General features: G+C 44.4%; 1 protein-coding gene and 2 long non-coding RNA genes across 7 annotated transcripts in view; 1 reads left to right on the top strand and 2 right to left on the bottom strand.

Moving 5' to 3' along the window:
* Window positions 1-482: 482 nt before the first annotated feature.
* On the bottom strand, window positions 483-7,286 carry LOC137306007 (uncharacterized). Of its 2 annotated transcripts, XR_010958802.1 has the most exons (4): window positions 7,005-7,286; window positions 3,142-3,238; window positions 1,443-1,605; window positions 483-787 (listed from the first exon to the last, which is right to left on the bottom strand). It is a non-coding gene; the product is annotated as an uncharacterized lncRNA (long non-coding RNA). The 2 variants fall into 2 exon arrangements; XR_010958801.1 differs by having other exon boundaries at window positions 483-1,605.
* Window positions 6,938-13,539, top strand: LOC137306008 (uncharacterized). The gene is made up of 3 exons (XR_010958803.1): window positions 6,938-7,111; window positions 11,143-11,221; window positions 11,820-13,539. It is a non-coding gene; the product is annotated as an uncharacterized lncRNA (long non-coding RNA).
* Window positions 10,615-25,048, bottom strand: part of LOC137306005 (delta(14)-sterol reductase TM7SF2-like) — a 35,244-nt gene continuing 20,810 nt past the window's right edge. For 2 of the 4 annotated variants that reach the window (XM_067975015.1, XM_067975014.1), the window contains exons 8-12: window positions 22,036-22,155; window positions 21,789-21,957; window positions 16,420-16,500; window positions 12,933-13,055; window positions 10,615-11,248 (exon numbers count right to left, since the gene is read on the bottom strand). In XM_067975015.1, coding sequence (XP_067831116.1) covers window positions 11,088-11,248; window positions 12,933-13,055; window positions 16,420-16,500; window positions 21,789-21,957; window positions 22,036-22,155 — 654 coding nt within the window. In that variant the 3' untranslated portion in view covers window positions 10,615-11,087. Of the gene's footprint in view, window positions 11,249-12,932; window positions 13,056-16,419; window positions 16,501-21,788; window positions 21,969-22,035; window positions 22,156-25,048 lie in introns of all 4 variants that reach the window. The other 2 variants (XM_067975017.1, XM_067975016.1) reach the window with 2 other exon arrangements.

A 25,048-nucleotide genomic window follows, 5' to 3' on the forward strand; every position in this document is an offset into this window, starting at 1 on the left:
CCTCCCAGCATAGTGTCCCCACCACCCTCAGAGCCCCTCTCCTCCCAGTGCTTAGGCTGGCCTCTCAGGCTTGCTCCTTTAAGGTAGCTGATAACCACCCACTTGCTCCCCTCAGCGCAGCACTGCACGGCTCTACTGCGCAGATCAATAAATTTGTTCTATTCCTCCAAGCAAAGTAGCACCACCTACAAAAGACGCAATCCGATGTCCGCTCTTTCTCACCTCTCAAGCCTCCGTGTAGGGCAACCTTCCTTCTATCTATTTTACCCACATACTACTATAGTCAATGCTTCTCTGCACTTTCATCTCTTATGAAGGAGCATCACGTTTTCCCCCCACCATGTCTAAAACTGGTTAGAGGTGATGGAATCACTGGGCGAGTTCTGATGAGTGCTTTGCTGCATGTCAAAAATCAATTACAACCTTCAAAACAAAAATGAAGTTTACACAGCAAATGGCCAACTCAAGAACGAATACCAGAATGAAATGAAAAGCTGCCATGAGGCAATGATACTTTATTTCTCCATAACCATGTGTCAGCACTGTCTTACATCTCATCAAAAAACACATTGATGTACATGTGCCAGGACTTGGCTGCAGGGGAAATCTTAATAGTGCAGCCAATTGTCAAACACAAATTGTTAACATTTTTAAAAAAAAACATTTGTACAAGAAAAACTATTGAGAGTTAAGCGTCAGTCCCCGTGCCTCCCATACTCACCACTTTACCTCGTGCAAATGAAGCCCTCTTGGCAGGCGGTGACTATACAGTCCTCCAAGAATGTACCTTAAATGTTAAAATTTAAAACCCAGTGAGAAATTTATGATCAGCAATAATGACCAGGGACCAAAACTACAATGAAGCTGGTTCCATTAATGCTAGCAGCCTAACAGTGGCCTCCTCATTTTGGTGGGCCACAAATGTATCTAGTCAGCTCTGATGGAGCTAGTTTAACATTCTAGTTGTCCTTTCATTCAACAAAACATACAACACAAAGGAATCTGTACAGGGATGAGGGAGGCATCTCATTAAAGAAAAAGAAAACACAATAAAGGTACATCACTCTTTTCAAAGGGAGAAGGGACAGATACTTTAAATGTAGAACTATCCCTTTTTAGGGCAGCCAAATTCACAAACTTCTGTTAGAAAAATTCATTACTAGCAGAACCCACAGCTGCCCTCAAAATTTCTGGTTGTTTAACAATTTATGCTTAGCTCACATTAACCACGGACTCTGTGAGCAACTGTGCTGATTCAAGAGATCAGCTGCTTTCCTGGATTACAGCCCAAATTGTAACTTTGTGTCTCCAAGTATGTAGCTGGTAATGTATTCCCCCCCCCATTATAAAACAGATTTTTTTTTAAACTACAGTGCCCACTATATCAGCTTTCTTCAAACGTTATCACCATGGATTCTGCCCCCAAGTCACAACCAACTTACATTACAGTGCCTTATTTGGTTGGCTGCCCCGATATTAGAACCTCACATCCTGAACCGACTGGGATGACATCTGCCAAGGCCTTTTCCTCTTGTTCCCACAGCTCGAGCTCGGTCTCTACCTTTGCTTTCTGCTTTACTGTGCTTCAGGAATAAATTCAGGAATCTGAAACAGAAACCAGTTAATTGTTCTGTTGCAAACAGCCAGATGCACTTTCAGCCAACATCACGCCAGCAAACTGGAGCTATATACTTCAACACCTTAGTGCAAATGTTAACTGAACAAATGGGTCCTGAACAAAAACCGGAAACTATTCACTGACCAGGGTCACACATTGAACTTCACCTATTGGCTGTTAGTAACTCTAGCCCAGTACTTGAATTAAGCAAGTGGCACCCTTGAGACATGGAATTCTCTCACCCTCTGGCTTTACTGAATGTTTTTATACATTCTATTGTAAGAATTCAATTTCATATTACTCAGCACACAGATGTAAAGATTTATTTTCTCCAAAATGCACCAATTAACCCTCTCCCTAGCCCCCTTTTTGGGTGGAAGAGAATAAGTGATGGATCTCGACCCATCCTGTTTCAAACTACAAAATTGTGTTTTGTATTTCTTCCTTTACACAGATGTAGATGGAGAGTGTGATTTTTTTCCTGAACTTTCGACTGTTAAAAATGGAAACCCAAAGCTGGGAATGAGGTCAAACTATTTGAGGGAAAGCAGGCCAGACTGTTTGACATGATAGTTAATCAGATATGGGAAAACAGTACGATGATGTTGCATTTTGTCAACATTCCCATTTACTCAGTAAATACTAGGCAATATTACTCATCAACATGGAATGCTGCCATTTTAACACTGCCAGCTTAGACAAAGACATTTAACTGGGCTGGTGCCCATTCTCTCCATTCCCTATTTCACTCTGCTGTTATACAAGATGGGCGATTAATAGGGGCTCCATGAGGATCAGGTCTCACAAAGCTTTTCATCACTGAGTCATTCAAAAGTTACTGAAGAGAACTGTAAACTTCTAAACTGTTGTATTGGAACAGTCAGTGCAAAGTTAGGCAAAATATGCTATCAAAATTGATTATAATAAGTAATATTTTACAGAAGTAAAAAATAAACGTCATGAGTAGCTTTTAGCCTGAGCCAAACATGGTCTGTCAGAAGGGTGCTTTCACTACCTCAGAGATCTGGGGGACACAGTGGACAGGCCATATTTCTGGTGCCCACCCCAGTAGTTTAAGGATTCACTGTTCGATGCTATCCAAGCTGTCACGTCTTAAAGATTAGTTTCACATCACAGGAAGTGTGGATTTCCTGAGAAATCTGCCTCTTGCACCAACTACAAAGAAAGTATTAGGAAGAAGCCCAAATTGTAGCAAGCTTCAGCCCTGCAATTCTCTGAAAGTACATCACCTCAGGAGATACCTGTCCACTTCTCAGTGCCTGGCTCAAGAGCAGTCTGATAGCCAGTTGCTTGCCTAGCCATCTCAGCTAACTAATGGTTAAGCAAGAAATGAAATGAAATCAAAAATGGGGCAAAATATTCTCAGTTATTTAAAAAAAGCAAGTCTAGGCTTCTACGCAGCATAGAATGCAGACTCGACACCCCATAGTTGTAGTACAAACATGAAAGAATTTTGACAAGATCAACCAGTACATGACATTTCTTGCAAATAAAAATCTTACCTGTTCTCTTTTCATATGCTTCATTGGCCATTTCATATTTTATAACTTTAGACACATCCTCAAACTCTCCTATCTTCACTCCAATTTTGTCTAGTACCTACAAAACAAACACTTGAAATAACCACGCAGTAACCATTCTGCACAGTACCAGTATGGTAAAGACAAACTAGTAGTCTGCCCCAGAAACCCAAGCCAATTTTCATCAAGCACACTGTTTCAGTACTGTGCCAAAATATACTTCCCATATAACTTCAATCTGTACTTATCAACCAAACTTGCCCATCTACAACCATGTGGCCTTCTGGTAATTTAGTGAAGCTTTTTCATTTACCAAATGTAGGATTATTAACATTTTAAAGACTGTAATACGACTACGATTAAGTTCCTGTCCGTCAGCTCAGCAGCGACGATGGGGCCCAATGAATTCACTCTGTCATAGTGACTTCACTCCACTTCAAAGACTGTAGTAATATTTGTAAAAAGGGGGACACTTAGTTTCATCCTTTTAGATTCCAGGAAGTGAATTTCCTCTTAATGAGAATTAAACAAAAAGAGGCATTCTCCAATTTTTTGATCCTTTAACAAAAATCCCATTATCAGAAACCGCACGTTTCAAAGCACATTTGTGATTTTGTTAGTGGGATATTTATTTATAGAGAAAAATATTCTTCAATTTTCCATTAAGAGGAATTTTGGGCCTGTAGTCTGGTTATGTACAGTTACCAATCTATTCACATTTATTTTGTACCTTTACTGAACCATATAAATTCTAGTTGCAACCTAAACAGTTGGAGGTTTACATTCAACGAACATTATTGAAAGGAGTTATATGATCACATTAAGCTCACTTGTATCCGGCAGCACCATCAACAGATTATAATCCAAACAGTGCCTCATCTTGGTTCAGTGAGCCAATAAATTTGTCATCTGTGCTGAACAGCTGCAACTCCATGCAGGGGGCAGGAAAGCGCACAATTAGTTCCAGTTTGCACTATTATAAAAAGGAACAGCAAGGTTTCAAATAAAAACAGAAAATGCTGGAAAAGCTCAGCGAGGGAGGCAGCATCTGTGGAGAAAGAAATAGAGTTAACATTTCAGGTTGAAGATCTTTCGTCAGAACTGTAAGATGTCAATTTACTATCTTGCATTGCTTCTGTTAAAGTCCTACCTTCTCTATTCCAATCTTTACTCCCCCCATAACATCTATTTTAAAATTTTGATGCTTCCCTCCAGATGCCTGTAATCCTTTCTCATAGCACAAGTGCCCAATGCCAATAATCAGCTTGACTGTCTTTCTAGTCCGAGGCCAGAATGTCCCCCTGTGCTACAGTGCCTTTAACATCTTCCAGTTCTGACGAAAGGTCTTTGACCTGAAACGCTAACTCGGTTTCTTTCTCCACAGATGCTGCCTCACTTTTTTCAGCATTTTCTGTTTTTATTTCAGATTTCCAGCATCTGCAGTATTTTGCTTTTGAGCAAGGTTTCAAAAAACAGGCTCATTACTACATACCTAGGATTTAAATGGGAACTGGACGCTGGGTTCTCACAGCTTAGTCTTATTTTAAATCAGTACAATTTTTCTTTGTAGAGTAGTATAAAAACAACAAAAATGCAATGCTTCCTTACATCAGCCACCTGCCTGCGCAAACTAATTTCTAATTACTCTCTTCATTGTAACCTTCTAGCAGCCTTCTGTTTTAACATGACAGCCAGCCTGTGTGTTCCTGTTTGTCTTTTCTCCATTTCACAGCCAAAATAAAAAGATCAAAGACTTTCCAAAACAATGACATCCTCCTGAAATACCCTATTCTATTCCCAAACCCAGGTCATTTAGAATCACAGAATCACACAGTACCATTCGGCCCATCATGCCTGTGCCAGCTCTTTGAAAGAGCTATCCAATTAGGCCCATTTCCCTGCTCTTTTCCCATAGACTTGCAAATTTTTCCCCATCAAGTATTTATCCAATTCCCTTTTGAAAGTTACTTTTGAATCTGCTTCCACCGCCCTTTCAGGCAGTGAATTCCAGATCATTACAACTCGCTGCTTTTTTTTCCCCCCTCGCCTCTGGTTCTCTTGCCAATCACCTTAAATCTGGGTCCTCTGGTTACCGACCCTTCTGCCACTAGAAACAGTTTTTCTTTATTTACTCAAAACTATTCATGATTCTGAACACCTCTATTAAATCTCCCATTAACCTTCTCCGCTCCAAGAAGAACAATCCCAGCTTCTCCAGTCTCTCCACATAACTGAAATCCCACATCCCATTCCAGTAAATCTCCTCTGTACCCTCTTCAAGGCCCTGACATCCTTTCTAAAGTGTGGTTCCAGAATTGGACACAATACGCCAGCTGAGGCCTAACCAGTGTTTTATGAAGGATTAGCATAGCTTCCTTGCTTTTGTACTCCATGCCTCTATTTATAAAGCCATGGGTCCTGTATGCCTTTTTAACAGCCTTCTCAACTTGCCCTGCCACCTTCAAAGATTTGTGTACATACTCCCGCATGTCTCTCTGTTCCTGCACCCCCTTTAAAATATATGTATTAATTGAAAGGCGAGGACCCCAATGCTGATCCCTGTGGGATACCACTTGTCCTATATTCTGATATCTTTAACTTCCAATCACTCCAGCTAGACTGGTTTCCAATTACTACCACATCATACCCATCAAGCTGGATTCTTGCTTTCAGTAATACTCCTGAAACTAATATAAAAATAAGCTGCTTCTACCTCCTTAATTTCCCATCAATTGGTGCCTTGCCTGTCAATTTACTAACTCACATTGCTTCTGTAAAAGTCCTACCTTCTCTACATCAATCTTTACCACCCCCCCCATATCTATATTAAAATTTTGATGCTTCCCTCCAAATCCTTTCTCAGAGCACAAATGCCCAATAGCAATAATCAACTTGACCATTTTTCTAGTCCGAGGCCAGAATGTCCCCCCTGTGCTACAGTGCCCGGAGCTGTACACGGTATTCAAGGTGGGCCCAGGCCAATGGTTTGTCCCCCTATTTCTTCCCAGATCAACTGGAGCTCCAGTGATTTAAGGAAGATACTTCGCATAAAATGTCTGCGATTTTCTGCAGAGGTACAGCTTGAAATACATTGCTGAGGCAGGTAGGATAGATGGATCTTAACTCTGCACATAACCTGGACATATAATTAACCCAAGTGGAAAAAAAGGTCCCATTTCATAGGGCATCCCTAACTTGATGCATGCAAAACTACATTTTAAAAGTGAAGTGAATCCATTAACTGCAAGGCAAAAAAAGCTGCAGGTAAGCACTTACCGGCTCTAGCTGCCTGCTGCAGATTCCTAGACAGCTGTCAGCGCCGGTTTATCACATTCTCCGTCAATTACAGCAAGTTCAAAGAGCGTAGAAATCCCACCCGTGCGCTCCTGTCCCATCCGGGTCCGCGCACGCGCACATGCACATGCACTCCGTCCCTCGTCCCCGCCCTGGGCCATTCGACCCCGCCCACTCTGTCCCGTTCCCCCCTCGACTCCACCCACCCGGTCCCGCCCCCTCGACCCCGCCCACCCGGTCCCGCCCCCCTCGACCCCGCCCACCCGGTCCCGCCCCCCTCGACCCCGCCCACCCGGTCCCGCCCCCCTCGACCCCGCCCCCCTCGACTCCGCCCACCCGGTCCCGCCCCCCTCGACTCCGCCCACCCGGTCCCGCCCCCCTCGACCCCGCCCACCCGGTCCCGCCCACCCCTCGACTCCGCCCACCCCTCGACTCCGCCCACCCGGTCCCGCCCCCCCTCGACTCCCCTCGACTCCGCCCACAACCCATCCGCGGGCCTTCACCGTCCGGCTCCTGGGTTTTATTCCGGCCCCGGCCCCTCATTCACTCACTTTCAGCTCGGACACGGGGTGACGCCGCGGTTGAATCTTTCCTCCGAGACAAACGAGGTCAACGAGCTGCTGATCGGCACGTTGACACCCGCCGCCGACACCACACGGTACGAGTCCGCCTCCATTTCAGCCAGGCCTCCGCTCTGTGACACGGGTACGATCCGGCTCCCATACGCCGTACGGGGCCTCCGCTTTAATGGGGGGGGCGACTGGTCTCCACAGCGATTTAAATCCTTGCGGCCGTTGTTCTCGCGCTGCCCGAGTCTGGAATGTTCGAGCGGCCCGCCCACAGCCCCAGGGCCAATTTTGGTTGGATGATCGGAAGCCCACGCCTACTTCCCATGGTCCAATCACGAGCACGAGGGGCGGAGAAAAGTGGAAGGAGGGGGCGGGGCAAGGGGAGGGCGGGGATACAGAAAAAGGGGCGGGCCGAGGGAAATGGGGAGGGGCGAGGGACAGAAAAGGGGCGGGGCAAGGGGAGGGGCGAGGGACAGAAAAGGGGGCGAAGGGGTGGGGCGAGGGAAATGGGGAGGGGCGAGGGATAGAAAAGGGGGCGAAGGGGTGGGGCGAGGGAAATGGGGAGGGGCGAGGGATAGAAAAGGGGGCGAAGGGGTGGGGCGAGGGAAATGGGGAGGGGCGAGGGATAGAAGAGGGGCGAGGGATAGAAAAGGGGGCGAGGGGGCGGGGCCAGGGGAGGGTGGGGATCAAGAAAAAGGGGAGGGAATGGAGAAAAGGGGCAAGGCAAGGGTGAGGGGAAATGGGGAGGGGCGAAGGAGGAGTAGAAAAAGGGAGGCAGGAGAGGCGAGGGAGGGAGAAAAAGGATGGGGGGAAGGGGTAGAGAAAGGAGTGAGAATGGGCACACAGACAAAGGGAGATCAGGGCAACAGCCTGGGGGGAAATGCCCGCCATGATCCTACAAACATATGAACTAAGAGCAGGAGTAGGCTATTTGGCCCCTCGAGCCTGCTCTGCCATTTGATAAGATCGTGGCTGATCTGATTGCGACCTCAAACCAACTTTCCCATCTACCTACTATAACCTTTGACTCCCTTGTTAATCAGGAATCTATCTAACTCAGCCTTAAAAATATTCAATGACCCTGCCTCCACCGCTCTCTGGGGAAGGGAGTTCAACAGACTCACGACCCTCTAAAAGAAAAAAATTCTCCTCATCTCCATCTTAAATGGGAGACCCCTTATTTTTAAACTGTGACCCCTAGTTCTAGTCTCTCCCTCAAGGGGAAATATCCCCTCAGTATCTGCCCCTTCTAGTCCCCTCAGGATCTTATATGTTTCAATAAGATCACCTCTCATTCTTCTAAACTCCAATGTATACAGGCCCAACTTGTCCAACCTTTCCTCATAAGATAACCCCCTCATCCCAGGAATCATTTGAGTGAACCTTCCCTGAACCGCCTCTTAAATACGGAGACCAAAATTGCATACAGTATTCTAGATGTGGTCTCACCAATGCCCTGTGCAGCTGTAGCAAAACAGCTCTACTTTTGTATTCCATTCCCCTTGCAATAAATGACAACATTCCATTTGCCTTCCTCATCACTTGCTGTACCTGCATACTAACTTTTTGTGATTCATGTACTAGGACATCCAGATCCCTCTGTACCTCAGAGTTCTGCAATCTCTCTCCATTTAAATAATATAGTGCTTTTCTATTCCTCCTGCCAAAGTGGACAAGTTCACATTTTCCCACATGATACTCCATCTGCCAAATTTTTGCCCACTCTCTTAACCTATCTATATCCCTTTGCAGTCTCCTTATGTCCTCTTCACAACTTACTTTCCTACCTACCTTTGTGTCATCAGCAAATTTAGCAACCATACATTCGGTCCCTTCATCCAAGGTATTGATATAGATTGTAAATAGTTGAGGCCCCAGCACTGATCCCTGTGGCACCCCACTTGTTACATCTTGCCAACCTGAAAATGACCCAATTATGACTACTCTCTGTTTCCTGTTAGCATGGATAAAGGATTGGTTAGCTAATATGTTACCCCCTACACCACGAGCTGTTATTTTGTGCAGTAGCCTTTGACGTGGCACCTTGTCAAAAGCCTTCTGGAAATCCAAGTACACCACATTCACAGGATCCCCTTTATCCACGTTGCTTGTTACTTCCTCAAAGAACTCTAATAAATTAGTCAAACACGATTTCCCTTTCACAAAGCCGTGTTAACTCTGCCTGTTCCTTGGGAGCAGGGTTTCGAGGCAGAGTTTCCTTCTTTCTGTCCGTGGTATTGCCAAGTCCTGGGGCAGCCGCGATGTGTCGCACAGGCTTGCCCCAATTTGGCATTCCTTCTGAAACTATTCGGGAGAGGGAGGCAGTGGGCTTCAGGGAAGGTTTGCACACAAGCTTCATGTAAAGTTTCAATCAGAGATTTTGGGGAATTTTAACCCCCAAGAACAGGTGGGTTGGGGGCGGGTGGGAGATTAAAGTAACAGCATTTTGCAGCGGGACCGTATCCAGGGCAATGTACCTCATTGGGATACTTGAGGTACTTAATTCTTTGTGTATTGGAAAACTTAACAATGAAATTAACCTTACCTGTTCAGGTTCCCATCGCTTCAGATTCATGTCAGGTGAAAGCAGGTGGGAAGGGCCGGATCCATGAGATGAGTGAGGGCCTTTATTGCACTGCTTGTGGGCCCGGAGGAGCAGGAATGCTTCATCCAGGCCCAACAAGCTCACCCGACCGACAGGACCCCCACGATCAGCCGTCCCCATCCACCCACCGATGGGGGACCCCCCCCTCCATGGTCCCATGGTGGCCTCCCCAACTACCTCTGACTCTTCACCCGACCTCCAGCAACCTCCAATCTCCAAGTCCCAGGCCCGCGATCTTCTCCCTGTGCCCCCCTCACCTCCGATCTTCTCCCCTGCCCCCCCCGATCTCCACTCCGGCCCATCTGACGTCCTCCCTCCCTCCGATCCCCTGCTGTGGCCTGCGACCGTAGGCCTTCCTGCCCGACAGCCACCCAGCCTGTCAATCAGGCTGGCTGCCGTGTGCAAAGCCCGGAAGTAAAATTTGTTGACCTCATTAAGGTCGCAATCTCAGCGACCCGCCAACCTAGCTTCCGGGTTTCGCACCCAAAAATCTTCACCCTCGTTCCCCCCCACCCCCACCCCCCCCGCCCCGCCCCGCCCCTGCTGTCTTCCAGGCTCTAGATCAAAATTCTGCCCTTCATTTTAGCTCTAGTTTTAGCCCAGATGACGTGACAGAATTGACTAAAATCTGAGCTAGAATAGATTTCTGTATATTACTGAAAAGCTTCTGGTTTGGTCCAAGTACTGTTTGCCTATCTATTTATTAATAAGTTTGTTTAGTGGTTTGTTGCCCAGTTCACACTCTGATAACAAGGTTTATTCTATCACTTTACAAAGTCAAGATGATCATGTGAGGACACAGAATATATCCAATAAACCAAATTCAGTGGCACCCTGGGTTCACTACAGTTACCTACAAATTGGACAGATAAATAGGGAGTGAAGGGTCACCTACAGGAGTGGAGATTGGCACTGAGTCCAAGCAAAATAAGCAAAAACATAACATCCTTCATAGTGAAATAAATCAGAGGCGGGAACTTTTAAAGGTGGATTCAAACCATTAGCCGTTGCCGACCAGATTTAATTTGAAACGTGCACTCATTTTTCAACAGGATGTTTTATTTCATAAAGAGAATGGGAGTCAATCAATATAATAGAGGAAGTCAGTCAGTATATTGGGAGCCAGTCAATATAATGGAAGGAGTTCAGTCAATATAGTGGGAATCAGTCAATATAATGGAAGGAGTTCAGTCAGTCAGTATAGTGGGAGCCAGTCAACATATTGGAAGCAGTTCAGTCAGTATAGTGGAAACCAGTCAATATAATGGAAACCAGTCAACATAATGGAAGGAGTCAGACAGTAAAATGAGACTCAGGCAGTCTGTATATTGGGAGTCAGATGGTCAATATTGTGGGGATTGGTCAGCACAGCGAGAGTTAGACAGCACCGTTCCGGGGAGTGAGGTATTAGTGCCATTGCAAGATATTCTAATCTGTAAACAAATTTATTGGAACAGTATTCAATAAATATATGGTAACATTCGATATTTTACACGTCTGCAATATTCTTCCCAGGCTGCTCCATATCTCCTGTGACAATCTTCCTCAATTTCTATTGTTCGTTTAGTGAGAATGTGGATACAAAAGAGCAACTGTAAGTATGGAATGATATGAGAAAACCCTGAGATTGAGGGGAAGAAATGGAAAAAATATTAGTGTAAATTACAATAACACAAAAGAGGATCAGGAACTGTAAGTGTAACAGTGCTCTGCTCTCAGCAGTTTTTAAATACCAAAGGAACCAAGTCCAATAATGGATAAGAGCAAGAAATTCCTGAAAATGCCTGATCTATGGAATTTCCACTTCCTTTGGAATGTAGTTAAGTGGTTCAGAGATCTCGTAGTTTCTCCTAGAACCTTCAGATTCAGCTATACTGCAGCTTCTGATTCCAGTAAAAGAAAAGACTTGCATTTATATAGCGCCTTTCACAACCTCAAGACGTCCCAAAGGGCTTTACAGCCAATTAAGCACTGTTGTAATGTAGGAAACGCGGTAACCAACTTGCATACAGCAAGCTCCCACAAACAGCAATGTGATAGAGACCCGATAATCTGTTTTAGGGATGTTTGTGGAAGGATAAATATTGACCAGGACACCGTGGAGAACTGTCCTGCTTTTCTGTGAAATAGTGCCATGGGATCTTTTATGTCCATCTGTGAGGGCAATTAAATAGGATCTGTTTATTCAGCAGCACCGGGATGGACAATCTGAAAAATAGCGCAACCGCAAAAAGAAAACGTAATGTGGATAAACGTGCAGAAAGCTGGTGCTGGAAACAAGAAAACAACAGAAGTCCCTTCAGCATCCATGGAGCAAGGAAATTCCAACACTAAGGAAGATAGTTTAGTAGTTATTGCTGCTTGTTCGATGCTAGTGAATTACTCCATAAACTTGAGCTCATCTAAAACTCTGCCGCCCGTATCCTAACTCGCACCAAGTCCCATTCACCCATCACCCTAGTGCTCGCTGACCTACGTTGGCTCCCAGTCCGGGAACGCCTCGATTTTAAAATTCGCATCTGTTTTCAAATCCCTCCATGGCCTCCCTATCTCTGTAACCTCCTCCAGACCTTCAATCCTCCGAAATCTCTGTGCTCCTCCAATTTTTGCCTCTTCCGCCCATTTTAATCGCACCACCATTGGTGGCTGTGCCTTCATCTGCCTGGGCCCTAAGCTCTGGAATCTCCTCCTTAATCCCCTCTGGAATCTCCACCCCTCAGTCGCTCCTTAAAACCTACCTCTTTGACCAAGCTTTTGTGTCAAATTTTGTTTGATAACGCTGCTGTGAAATGCCTTGGGACGTTTTACTACGTTAAAGGTGCTATATAAATGCAAGTTGTTGTTAGCTGTCCATCTAATTCTAGTTGAATCTAAATAGGGGTGACCTAATAGAGGTCTTTAAAGTTATGAAGGGCTTTGATAAAGTAGATGTAGAGAAGATGTTTCCACTTTTGGAGGAGACCAAAACTAGGGGGTCATAAATATAAGCAAGTCACGAATAAATCCAATAGGGAATTCAGGAGAAACTTTTATCCAGAGTGTGGTGAGAATGTGGAACTTGCTACCACATGGAGTGGTTGAGGCGAATAACGTAGATGCATTTAAGGGGAAGCTAGATAAGTACACGAGGGAGAAAGGAATAAAAGCATTTGTTGATAGGGTGAGGTGAACTAGGGTGGGAGGAGATTCGTGTGGAGCATGAACACTGGCATAGACCAATTGGGCCGAATGGCCTGTTTCTGTTCTGTAAATTCCATGTAAATCTACACCGATTTTTCAGCCATCTTAGTAAGAGTGCTCCTTACCACAGGGCAGAGACCAGGCTAAGTGGACTACGATGTCCCCCAGATAATTGGGATGTCGCAGCCAACCCCACCATTCAGAAACCAGCAGCTTCGTTCCTGTATTTGTATCAATGGTCTCCAGGCCTTCAAAGAGGAAAAAAAGGAAAATATCATTGTGTGTACTCTTACGTATAGAACCATCTGATACTGGCAGTGGTGCAAGTCATAGAGTCATAGAGTTATACAGCACGGATAGAGGCCCTTCAGCCCATCGTGTCCGTGCCGGCCATCAAGCCCTGTCTACTCTAATCCCATATTCCAGCATTTGGTCCGTAGCCTTGTATGCTATGGCATTTCAAGTGCTCATCCAAATGCTTCTTGAATGTTGTGAGGGTTCCTGCCTCCACAACCCTTTCAGACAGTGAGTTCCAGACTCCAACCACCCTCTGGGTGAAAAAGTTCTTTCTCAAATCCCCTCTAAACCTCCCGCCTTTTACCTTGAATCTATGTCCCCTTGTTATAGAACCCTCAACGATGGACTGTCTCCTGATATAAGGCAGAAGCGTCAGCTCCCATTCCATCAGTGTCGGGTGGATCTGGGACAGTCAGGCAGAGAATTAGCTGTGGTCGGGGATGGGGGGGGGGGGGGGGACGCCATTGAAATAAAAAAAATTGCCATGTTACTGTTTGGATATTATGTTATAGTATGATTTTATATTGTAATATTCCTGTTTATTGTATCTGTAATATATTAAAATCATATGTCTGGGCATACTTCCTATCTAAAAAACTTTACTTCTGGTCAACTTTTCCCATTATAAATTCCTCCATCCACATTTATAGTGGAAACCGCCTATGTAAACTTGTCACGCTGTAATTTAGCCCTCCTGCCAATGGTAGCACTGTAGCACCTCGGTTGATCACCTCCCAAATCAACAACCTGTACTGTACATAAACTCCTCAACTCCCTAATTCCAAAATTACCATAAGTTTTTAGGTATTAAACTATAAATTATCATTATTTGTGGTGTAAGCCGTGGCCCTCAGTGGGTAGCACTCTCGCCTGAGTCTGAAGGTTCAAGTCCCACTCCAGAGACTTGAGTACAAAATCCAGGTTGACACACTCTGTGCTGTACTGAGGGGTTGCTGCACTGTCGGAGTTGCCATCTTTTGGATGGAGCGTTAAACTGAGGCCCCCATCTCCCCTCTTAGGTGGATGTAAAAGATCCCATGACACTATTTCAAAGAAGAGCAGGGGGAATTCTCCCCTATGTCCTGGGCCAATATTTATCCCTCAACCAACATCACTAAAACAAATGATCTGATCATCATCACATTGCTGTTTGTGGGAGCTTGCCGTATGTAAATTGGCTGCTGCGTTTCCTACATTAGAACAGTGACTACATGTCAAAAATACTTCATTGGCTGTAAAGCGCTTTGGGCCATCCTGAGGTCGTGAAAGGCACTCTATAAATTCAAGCTCTTTATTCATTTAAATTAAAGTATTATACAAAATAAGGTCAGAATGTACGACTTTAAAATGAGAACTGAATTATATCCATGTGTCCTGCTCCAATTATGTCCTGCCCTCTAACCCCACTTCACCAGAAAACTACACTTGATCTTGATTTCCCGTTTGTAATGCCACAGGCAATCGACTAGTATAATATATTATTTTAAAGTTATTGAATTATGTTATTAGATCACCCATGCTATCACTCATAGTGAGTTGCTCTTTTATAACAATGGGGTGAGGGGATTATGCACTGCAAATTATATCAGGGTCATTGAACGACAGTGACTGGATCAATCATATTCCATTTTAATTAAATTATTGGTGTTTTGGGATTGAATTCCATGCCTCCAGTATTCTTGGAAAACTATAAATGAGTGATCTTGACATTTTATATATAAGTATTCCTTTACCTACATATTTAATTTTTATCCCTTAACCGGTTTTAAAGCTGCTGGTATGCAAGATGTAATTAAATATCTCCTTAACAATCCTGAACCAGTGCTGACAACAGAAACGTATTATAAATTAAAGGCCTAACTTCACCATTACCGTCATCCCATCATTTCTCAATCTATTAGAAATGGACTGCATTTCAGTTTTTTTTTAATTCGTTCATGGGATGTGGGCATCGCTGGCGAGGCCGGCATTTATTGCCCATCCCTAATTGCCCTTGAGAAGGTGGTGGTGAGCCGCCTTCTTGAACCTCTGCAGTCCGTGTGGTGAAGCTTCTCCCACAGTGCTGTTAGGAAGGGAGTTCCAGAATTTTGACCCAGCGACGATGAAGGAATGGCGATATATTTCTAAGTCGGGATGGTGTGTGACTTGGAGGGGAACGTGCAGGTGGTGTTGTTCCCATGTGCCTTGCCCTGCCCTTGTCATTCATCCACCGACCTTCGGGTAAGCGTACTCCAAGGCAGCCTTCGAGACACACGACAACGCAAAATCGTCGAGCAGAAATTGATAGCCAAGTTCCGCACCCATGAGGACGGCCTCAACCGGGATCTTGGGTTCATGTCACGCTACACGTTACCCCACCAGCGAACAAATGTTATCTGTTTTTAATATAATGGGTCATTTGCTGGCTTTCTCTGCCTTCCGGATGTTTCTGCCTCTCTCTGTTTTTTTTCCTGTTTGTTTTTTTGTTGAATGTGTATTCGGGGGTTCTGCAGGTGACACCTCTCTGTCTGAACACGGTGATTGCCTTGGCAACGGGCAGTTGCAGGGGCATTCTGTAAACACCATGTATTGTTCTATATGTATAAATGCGTAGGCTTCGAGGAGCTCCTGAACATTTACCTGAGGAAGGAGGAAGCCTCCGAAAGCTTGTGAATTTAAAATAAAATTGCTGGACTATAACTTGGTGTTGTAAAATTGTTTACACTTGTCCTTCTAGGTGGTTGAGGTCGCAGGTTTGGGAGGTGCTGTCGACGAAGCCTTGGCGAATTGCTGCAGTGCATCCTGTGGATGGTACACAGTGTAACCATGGTGTGCCGGTGGTGAAGGGAGTGAATGTTTAGGGTGGTGGATGGAGTGCCAATCAAGTGGGCTGCTTTGTCCTGGATGGTGTCGAGCTTCTCGAGTGTTGTTGGAGCTGCACTCATCCAGGCAAGTGGAGAGTATTCCACCGCACTCCTGACTTGTGCCTTGTAGATGATGGAAAGGCTTTGGGGAGTCAGGAGGCGAGCCATTCGCCGCAGAATACCCAGCTTCTGAACTGCTCTTGTAGCCACAGTATTTATATGGCTGGTCCAGTTAAGTTTATGGTCAATGGTGACTCCCAGGATGTTGATGGTGGGGGATTCGGCGATGGTAATGCCGTTGAATGCCAAGGGGAGGTGGTTAGATTCTCTCTTGTTGGAGATGGTCATAGCCTGGTGCGAATGTTACTTGCCACATATCAGCCCAAGCCTCGACATTGTCCAGGTCTTGCTGCATGCGGGCACGGACTGCTTCATTATCTGAGTTTTGATATAAAATCTGATGGATACTCACCGGCAAAAGCTACGTCTTGAGGATGACTGCGGAATTTATTTTTCTGATCATTGGACCTATTGTAAATGAAAAATCCAACGGCTGTGGGGGGTAAGGTTACAGTTTATAAATAAAATACAACATCACAGAAGAGAAACAGACAGCAGAACAGTTGGTTGTTGACGACCTTTGTACTAATATTTAGAGAAATTACAAGCAAGGAGGAAAAAACACAAAGTGCTGTAAAACACTCAGCGGCTCTGTCAACACATGAAAGAAGCAACGTATGCACCTAAAACCCATGTTTTCTCTTTTCAGATGCTGACTGGCCAGTTGTGTATTTATAGCATTTCTGTTTTTATTTCAGATTTCCATCACTTGCAGTTTTAAATTTTTTTTTATTATTACAATGCAGGAGGAGACTTTTGTGCCGGTGATGTTGCTAACTCTTCAAATAGTTATCATAGAAAGGTTACAGCACGGAAGGAGGCCATTCAGCCCATCGATTCCATGCCGGCTCTATGCAAGAGCAATCCAGCTAGTCCCACTCCCCCGTCCTATCCCCGCAGCCCTGCAAATTTTTTCCTTTCAAGTACTTATCCAGTTCCCTTTTGAAGGCCATGATTGAATCTGCCCCCTCGGGCAGTGCATTCCAGATCCTAACCACTCGCTGCGTAAAAAAGTTTTTCCTCATGTCACCTTTGGTTCTTTTGCCAATCACCTTAAATCTATGCCCTCTGGTCCTTGACCCTTCCGCCAATGGGAACAGTTTCTCTCTACTCTGTCTAGACCCTTCATGATTTTGAATACCTCTGTCAAATCTCCTCGCAACCTTCTCTGTTCCAAGGAGAACAACCCCAGCTTCTCCAGTCTATCCACATAACTAAAGTCCCTCATCCCTGGAATCATTCTAGTAAATCTTTTCTGCACCCTCTCTATGGCCTTCACATCTTTCCTAAAGTGCGGTGCCCAGAACTGGACACAATACTCCAGTTGTGGCCGAAACAGTGTTTTATAAAGGTTCAACTTAACTTCCTTGCTTTTGTACTCTATGCCTCTATTTATAAAGCCCAGGATCCCGTATGCTTTTTTAACCACTTTCTCAACCTGCCCTGCCACCTTCAACGATTTGTGCACATATACCCCCAGATCTCTCTGTTCCTGTACCCCTTTTAGAGTTGTGCCCTCTAGTTTATATTGCCTCTCCTCGTTCTTCCTACCGATATGTATCACTTCGCATTTTTCTGTTAAATTTCATCTGCCACGTGTCCGCCCATTCCATCAGCCTGTCTACATCCTCTTGAAGTCTATCATTATTCTCCTCACTGTTCACTACCCTTCCAAGTTTTGTGTCATCTGCAAATTTTGAAATTGTGCCCTGTACACCCAAGTCCAAGTCATTAATATATATCAAGAAAAGCAGTGGTCCCAGCACTGACCCCGGGGAAACCACAGTACACCTCCACCTAGTCCAAAAAACAACTGTTCACCACTACTCTTTGTTTCTTGTCACTTAGCCAATTCTGCATTCATGTTGCTACTGCCCTCTTTATTCCACGAGCCACAATCTTGGTGACAAGCCTATCATGCGGCACGTAATCAAATGCCTTTTGATAGTCCATATACACATCAACTGCATTGCCCTCATTTACCCCCTCTGTTACCTCATCAAAAAACTCTATCAAATTAGTTAAACACGATTTGCCTTTAACAAATCCGTGCTGGCTTTCCCTAATCAATCCACACTCGTCCAAGTGACTGTTAATTCTGTCCCGGATTATTGTTTCTAAAAGTTTCCCCACCACCGTGGTTAAACTGACTGGCCTGTAGTTTCTGGGTTTATCCTTACACCCTTTTTTGAACAAGGGTGTAACATTTGCAATCCTCCAGTCCTCCGGTACCACCCCCGTATCTAAGGATGTTTGGAAGATTATGGCCAGTACCTCCGCAATTTCCACCCTTACTTCCCAGAGCAACCTAGGATGCATCCCATCTGGACCGGGTGACTTATCTACTTTAAGTACAGCCAGCCTTTCTAGTACCTCTATCAATTTTTAGCACATCCAGTATCTCAACTATATCTTCCTTTACTGAGACTCTGGCAGCATCTTCTTCCTTGGTAAAGACAGATGCAAAGTACTTTTTTATCAGTACCTCGCCCATACCCTCTGCCTCCATGAGTAGATCTCCTTTAAGGTCCCTAGTCAGCCCCACCCCTCCTCTTACTACCGTTCACTGTTTTACATGCCTGTAGAAGACTTTTAGATTCCCTTTTATGTTGGCCACCAGTCTATTCTCATACTCTCTCTTTGCCCCTCTTATTTCCTTTTTCACTTCTCTCTGAACTTTCTATATTCTGCCTGGTTCTCACTTGTGTTATCAACCTGACATCTGTCAAATGCCCCCCTTTTCTGCTTCATCTTATTCACTATCTCTTTTGTCATTCAGGGAGCTCTGGCTTTAGTTGCTCTACCTTTCTCCTGCGTGGGAATGTACTTAGACTGTACCTGAACCATCTCCTCCTTAAAGGCCGCCCAATGTTCAATTACAATTTTACCTGCCAATCTTTGATTGCAATTCACCCGGGCCAGATCTGTTCTCATCCCACTGAAATTGGCCCTCCTCCAATTGAGTATTTTTTACATCAATCTAGCTGTTGCTCGTCATTTTTGCCAGTGGAGGTATCAGTAAGCAAATCTTGACTCCGCTGATTAAATCATAGAAATTACAACTCAGAATCAAAACATAAGGGGCCATAACTTGCTGTGTCAGGACATCTAACAGCTTCTGCCCTTAGTTAGACTTGTCCTTGCACATTTAGGTTTTTACATTTTTTGCGTGGCAAGTTGCTGAAAGTGCGAGCTGATAATGTCGCACTAGTGAGGGAAACAGGGCATCTGGGACCTGAGTGAACAGGGCAAGCAACCAGGTATCTCCTTCACCAATCAAATTGAAGGATAGTGAAATTAACAGTGCAAGGACTGAGAAGGAAGTATAAATTAGAGTGGGTGAATTCAATGTCAAATCAGGTACAAAAAGAAATAAAGGGAAAAAGAGATTGGATTGAGAGAGATAAAAAGAGGCAGAAAGGAAATGTTTTTTAAAAATGTATAAATTTTAAATGTATAAAATCTCCAACAAAAATTAAAACCTGAAGGAATGAGACTCCACACTTGTAATAGTTAATTTTCAGTGCCAGAGAGGTTGACTGGTCGTAATTAACACTCATCGTGTCATTAAAAGGGTACTTAGACTGAAATGGGCCTTCTGTGGCGAGTATAGTTCATGTCTACCGTGCCGATACAGCAACTTCACGCCATTTAATGCATTTCAATGGTGAGGCAAGACAACGAGATGCCGCTTTCGCGAAGCATCTCAGATAGCAACTTTTGGATATCCGCATTTAACCGCGCATCTGCCCCTCGCCTGAAGTTGCTGGAGCGTTTGCGCATAAATAACGGCGAGAGTCGTTAGCCTCACCGTTATTTTGACACCAAATTCTGGTCCAACATTTTAATTTTTTTTAAAAACAAAATACTGCAAATCTGAAACAAAAGTAGGAAATGCTAGAAACACTCGGCAAGTCAGGCAACATCTGTAAAGAAAGGAAAACACTGACGTTTCAGGCTGTGAAGAAGGGTTTCACCTGAAGTGTCCACATTTTCTTTACAGATGCTGCCCGACTTGCTGAGCGTTATCAGCATTTCCCGCTTTTGTTTCGGAAAATATTATTTGCTGTTTATTTTATTTTGCCAGTTCATTATCTCCCTTTCTGTTCAGATGCAGCCCTTGCAGAACAGCTCCCCATCTCCCCCAGAACTGGTGCCAATGCCCCATAAAATGGAAACTTTCTTCCTGCCTCTTTAGTCACGTGTGGAGTTCTCAATACTTGCCCATTCCAGCATGTGGCTGAGGGAAATCGCCATCCTTGAAGTCCCGCTGCTAAACCTTGCAAGCTAATATCCTAAACTCCTTTTGCACGACTTCAGGCCTTTCCTTTCCTATGTAATTGGCTCCCACGTCGATCATGGTGACTGGCTCCTCTCCCTCTCCTCCCATAATCTTTTCCAGTCTTTCTGAAACACCCCTTACCCTAGCACCTGGGAGGCAACAAAACATACAGGACTCTCAGTCTGGACCGCAAAAGAGAGTGTCCACCCCTCTAACTATCGAGTCGCCTATTACTGCTCTGGTTGTTCCCTGCTCTCGCCTGTCATCCTCCTCACTTTCCCTGTGGATAGTCACCACTACTTCCTCTATCACTGCCAGGTCTCAGTCTCTCAACGGGGTGACTATCCACTGAAACTCTTACCCCAGAAACCTCTCCCACCTGATCATAGAATTGTTACAGCACAGAAGGAGGCCATTCGGCCCGTCGAGCCCGTGCCAGCTCTTTTTGCAAGAGCAATCCAGTTAGTCCCATTCCCCCACTCTTTCCTCGTAGCCCTGCAAATTTTTTCCCTTCAAGTAATTTATCCAATTCCTTTTTGAAAGCTACGACTGAATTTGCATCCACCGCCCTTTCGGGCGGCGCACTGCAGATCTTAACCACTCGCTGCGTAAAAATGATATGTCAGATTGTCTCCAACTCCGCCTCAACATCTCAGATCTTCAGCTAATTTCAGTTGGAGACACCGCCCACAGACGGTTTATCTGAGTTATCATGAGCCACTCAAAACTCCCACATCTGGCAGGAACCACATATCCCTGCCCCTTTCTGAGCTGCCAGTCTTGCTATAAATGGTAACATTATAGTTTCAAGTTTTAAGTTTATATTCTTTATCTGCTTGAATCTCAGTTGAACTATTCTGCTCCGCCTCTATGCAAGACTTTCAATACACTACAAAAAAAGAACACAATGGGCAGCAAAGAGGCCAATAGACTTCAATTTCCCAGCATCAACAGAGTTCAAACTGAGTGGGTAATATGCAAACCACTGGTTCCTCTAATTAAATAATAGAGAGAATAGAATGTTAAAACAAGTCTACTGGCCATCTTATGGCTGCACTCTACCCTTCTGCTTAGGCAATGCTTGAAGATTATTCACTTTACTAGGGTAATTTTCCAAATTTGCACTACCGAAAGGGAGTCAGGAATTCTGGCACCCATGATCAACGATTTTTCAAGCATTTGGTTGGAAAATTCTGCACAGTATGTGCCAACATTTCCAACATGTCCCCATATTTCCAATAGGCACTGTCAGCTGGTGAAGCTCCCCAGCGGCAGCACAAAGTCAGAAAATTACCCCTTTCACTTTTTTAAAAAAAAACTCGTTCATGGGTTGCTGGCGAGGCCGGCATTTATTGCCCATCCCTAATTGCCCTTGAGAAGGTGGTGGTGAGCCGCCTTCTTGAACCGCTGCAGTCCGTGCTTCACTTCACCCTGCTTACCGTAAATCAGAACGATGATGGCGACTTGCAAATAAGTGAGCTCCTGTGGGTGATGGAGGAGGTAGATCGCCTGCAGACTTGACGTAAAAGGAATCCAAACTATTTCACCAAAAGTCATAATATATCCAAACATGTCACTGGTTATTTCCTTTGTAAACACAACTGATTCCTGTAAAAGAGCTGAAATGAATTTGCCGTTTACTGACAGATTTAACTTATGAATTCTTGCCCTGCATTGTATAACCACCTCATCATATAGTGCTTCCAGAATGTAAAGAAGCTGAAAACCAACAACAAGGCCCAGGGCTAGAGATGCTCTTCCATTCTGCTCAATATCTTCAGCCAGAATCGATAAGTTGAACAGTGCCTGTAATGATAAATAAACCAGTATTCCAAACTTTAAATTTAGCAAATTTGAAATATCAAATTGAGGACAATTGGACATTACTTGAGTAAGTCTTTGAAGGTATCTCTGGCACCCTACACAGTTAGAGCTCCATCTATCTTGCCAAAACTCACACCATATTCCAGCTAAGAGGATGGCCAACTCACAGAATTGTGCCATCGTGGCTCTGCATTTGAGTATTTGTAAAGGTTCAACAGTGGTCCAAGTTGATTTTTTTTTTTGGGAAACTGCTTAGCTGCTGATGTAACGAGAGAAAAGGCCAGACAACAATAGTCATGAGGAGAAACTTGAGATACTGGGACTGTTTCTACTGGAATAGAGAAGGCTAAGAGATTTACTAGAGGTTTTTAAAATTATGAAGCGGTTTGATAGAGTGACAAGGAACAGACAACTTCCTCTGCTTAGGGAGTCAGTGACAAAATAGTCATCAATTTAAAACCGTCACAAAGAGACTGAAATTTCTTCAGGCAAAGGATTGTTGCAGCATGGAATGCTGTGAAACAGTGAGTAGATCAGACAGAGACCACGGCTTGTTGTAAAGGAAAGTGGATGCATTTCTGAAGCAGACGAAGATTCAGGATTTTCAGGAGAGAGCAGGGCATTGAGATTAATTTTGAATTGCTCTGAGAATGAACTGGCACTAACACAACAGGCCAAATGGCCTCATTCCGAGCCATAAACTATTCTCTTTGGATTGGTATACTTTGTTAGATGAAGCAGTACAGACAGTAAATGATGGATCAGTATACACTGTTAGATGGGATAATACAGGCAGTAAATGATGGATTGGTATACACTGTTAGATGGGTAGTACAGACAGAAAATGATGGTTTGACATGCAGTGTTAGATGGGGTAGTACAGGCAGTGGATGATAAACCAGTACACACTGTTAGATGGGGTAGTACAGGCAGTGGATGATAAACCAGTACACACTGTTAGATGGGGTAGTACAGGCAGTGGATGATAAACCAGTATACACTGTTAGATGGGGTAGTACAGGCAGTGGATGATAAACCAGTATACACTGTTAGATGGGGTAGTACAGGCAGTGGATGATAAACCAGTACACACTGTTAGATGGGGTAGTACAGGCAGTGGATGATAAACCAGTACACACTGTTAGATGGGGTAGTACAGGCAGTGGATGATAAACCAGTATACACTGTTAGATGGGGTAGTACAGGCAGTGGATGATAAACCAGTACACACTGTTAGATGGGGTAGTACAGGCAGTGGATGATAAACCAGTATACACTGTTAGATGGGGTAGTACAGGCAGTGAATCATGGATTGATATTCTAATGGGTTTGAAGATCATTGACGGGCCTGATCTTTTCTCATTGTCTTTTTTGTATGTTCATATGTGTAAGGTGAATCATAGGCATACATCAACATCCTAACACTTAACATCGACATCATAAAGTCACATGAAGAACACAGACAAGGGAAGTCCATGGATCCATTCGAGCCCACAAGTAGAAAGAAAGAAAGACTTGCATTTAAATAGCGCCTTTCACGACCTTGGGACATCCCAAAGTGCTTTACAACTAATTAAGTACTTTTAAAGTGTTGTAATGTAGGAAACGCGGCAGCCAATTTGTGCACAGCAAGGTCCCACAAACAGCAATGAGATAATGACCAGATAATCTGTTTTAGTGAGGTTGGTTGAGGGATAAATATTGACCAAGACACCGGGGATAACTCCCCTGCTCTTCTTCGAAATAGCGCCATGGGATCTTTTACATCCACCTGAGGGGGCAGACAGGCCTCGGTTTAACGTCTTGTCCAAAAGATGGCACCTCCGACAGCGCGGCACTCTCTCAGTACTGCACTGAAGCGTCAGCCTGGATTACGTGCTCAAGTCTCTGGAGTGGGACTTGAACCCGCGACTTCTGACTCAGAGGCAAAAGTGCTACCCGCTGAGCCAGGGCTGACACTTAAGTTGCATAAAAAGGAAAGTATGAGAATTTATCCTGACAATGAATGTAATTGCTAAACTTAGCTGCAGTCAGTAGGCATCCTGATGAGTTAGACCGATGGCACAAATAGAAACAAATGGGTATGATCTCGTGGCCATTACAGAGACTTGGTTGCAAGGTGACCAAGGTTGGGAGCTAAATATTCAGGGTTATTTAACATTTCGGAAGGATAGGAAAAAAGGTAAAGGTGGTGGGGTAGCTCTGTTAATAAAGGATGAAATTGGTATAATAGTGAGAAATGATCTTGGCTCAAGAGATCCAGATGTCGAATCGATTTGGGTGGAGGTAAGAAATATCAAGGGAAAGAAATCACTGGTGGGAGTATTATATAGGCCCCCTAACAGTAGCTACACTGTAGGGCAAAATATTAATCAGGAAATAAGGGGGGCTTGTAAAAAAGGTAATGCGATAATCATGGGCGATTTTAACTTTCACATAGATTGGACAAATCAAATTGGCAAAAATAGCTCTGAGGAGGAGTTCATAGAGTGTATTAATAAGAACATAAGAAATAGGAGCAGGAGTAGGCCAATCAGCCCCTCAAGCCTGCTCCGCCATTCAATAAGATCATGGCTGATCTGATCCTAACCTCAAATCTAAATTCATGTCCAATTTCCTGCCCGCTCCCCGTAACCCCTAATTCCTATTACTTTTAGGAAACTGTCTATTTCTGTTTTAAATTTATTTAATGATGTAGCTTCCACAGCTTCCTGGGGCAGCAAATTCCACAGACCTACTACCCTCTGAGTGAAGAAGTTTCTCCTCATCTCGGTTTTGAAAGAGCAGCCCCTTATTCTAAGATTATGCCCCCTAGTTCTAGTTTCACCCATCCTTGGGAACATCCTTACCGCATCCACCCGATCAAGCCCCTTCA

Source organism: Heptranchias perlo, chromosome 41, assembly GCF_035084215.1.
Source record: "Heptranchias perlo isolate sHepPer1 chromosome 41, sHepPer1.hap1, whole genome shotgun sequence".
Classification (NCBI taxonomy): domain Eukaryota; kingdom Metazoa; phylum Chordata; class Chondrichthyes; order Hexanchiformes; family Hexanchidae; genus Heptranchias; species Heptranchias perlo.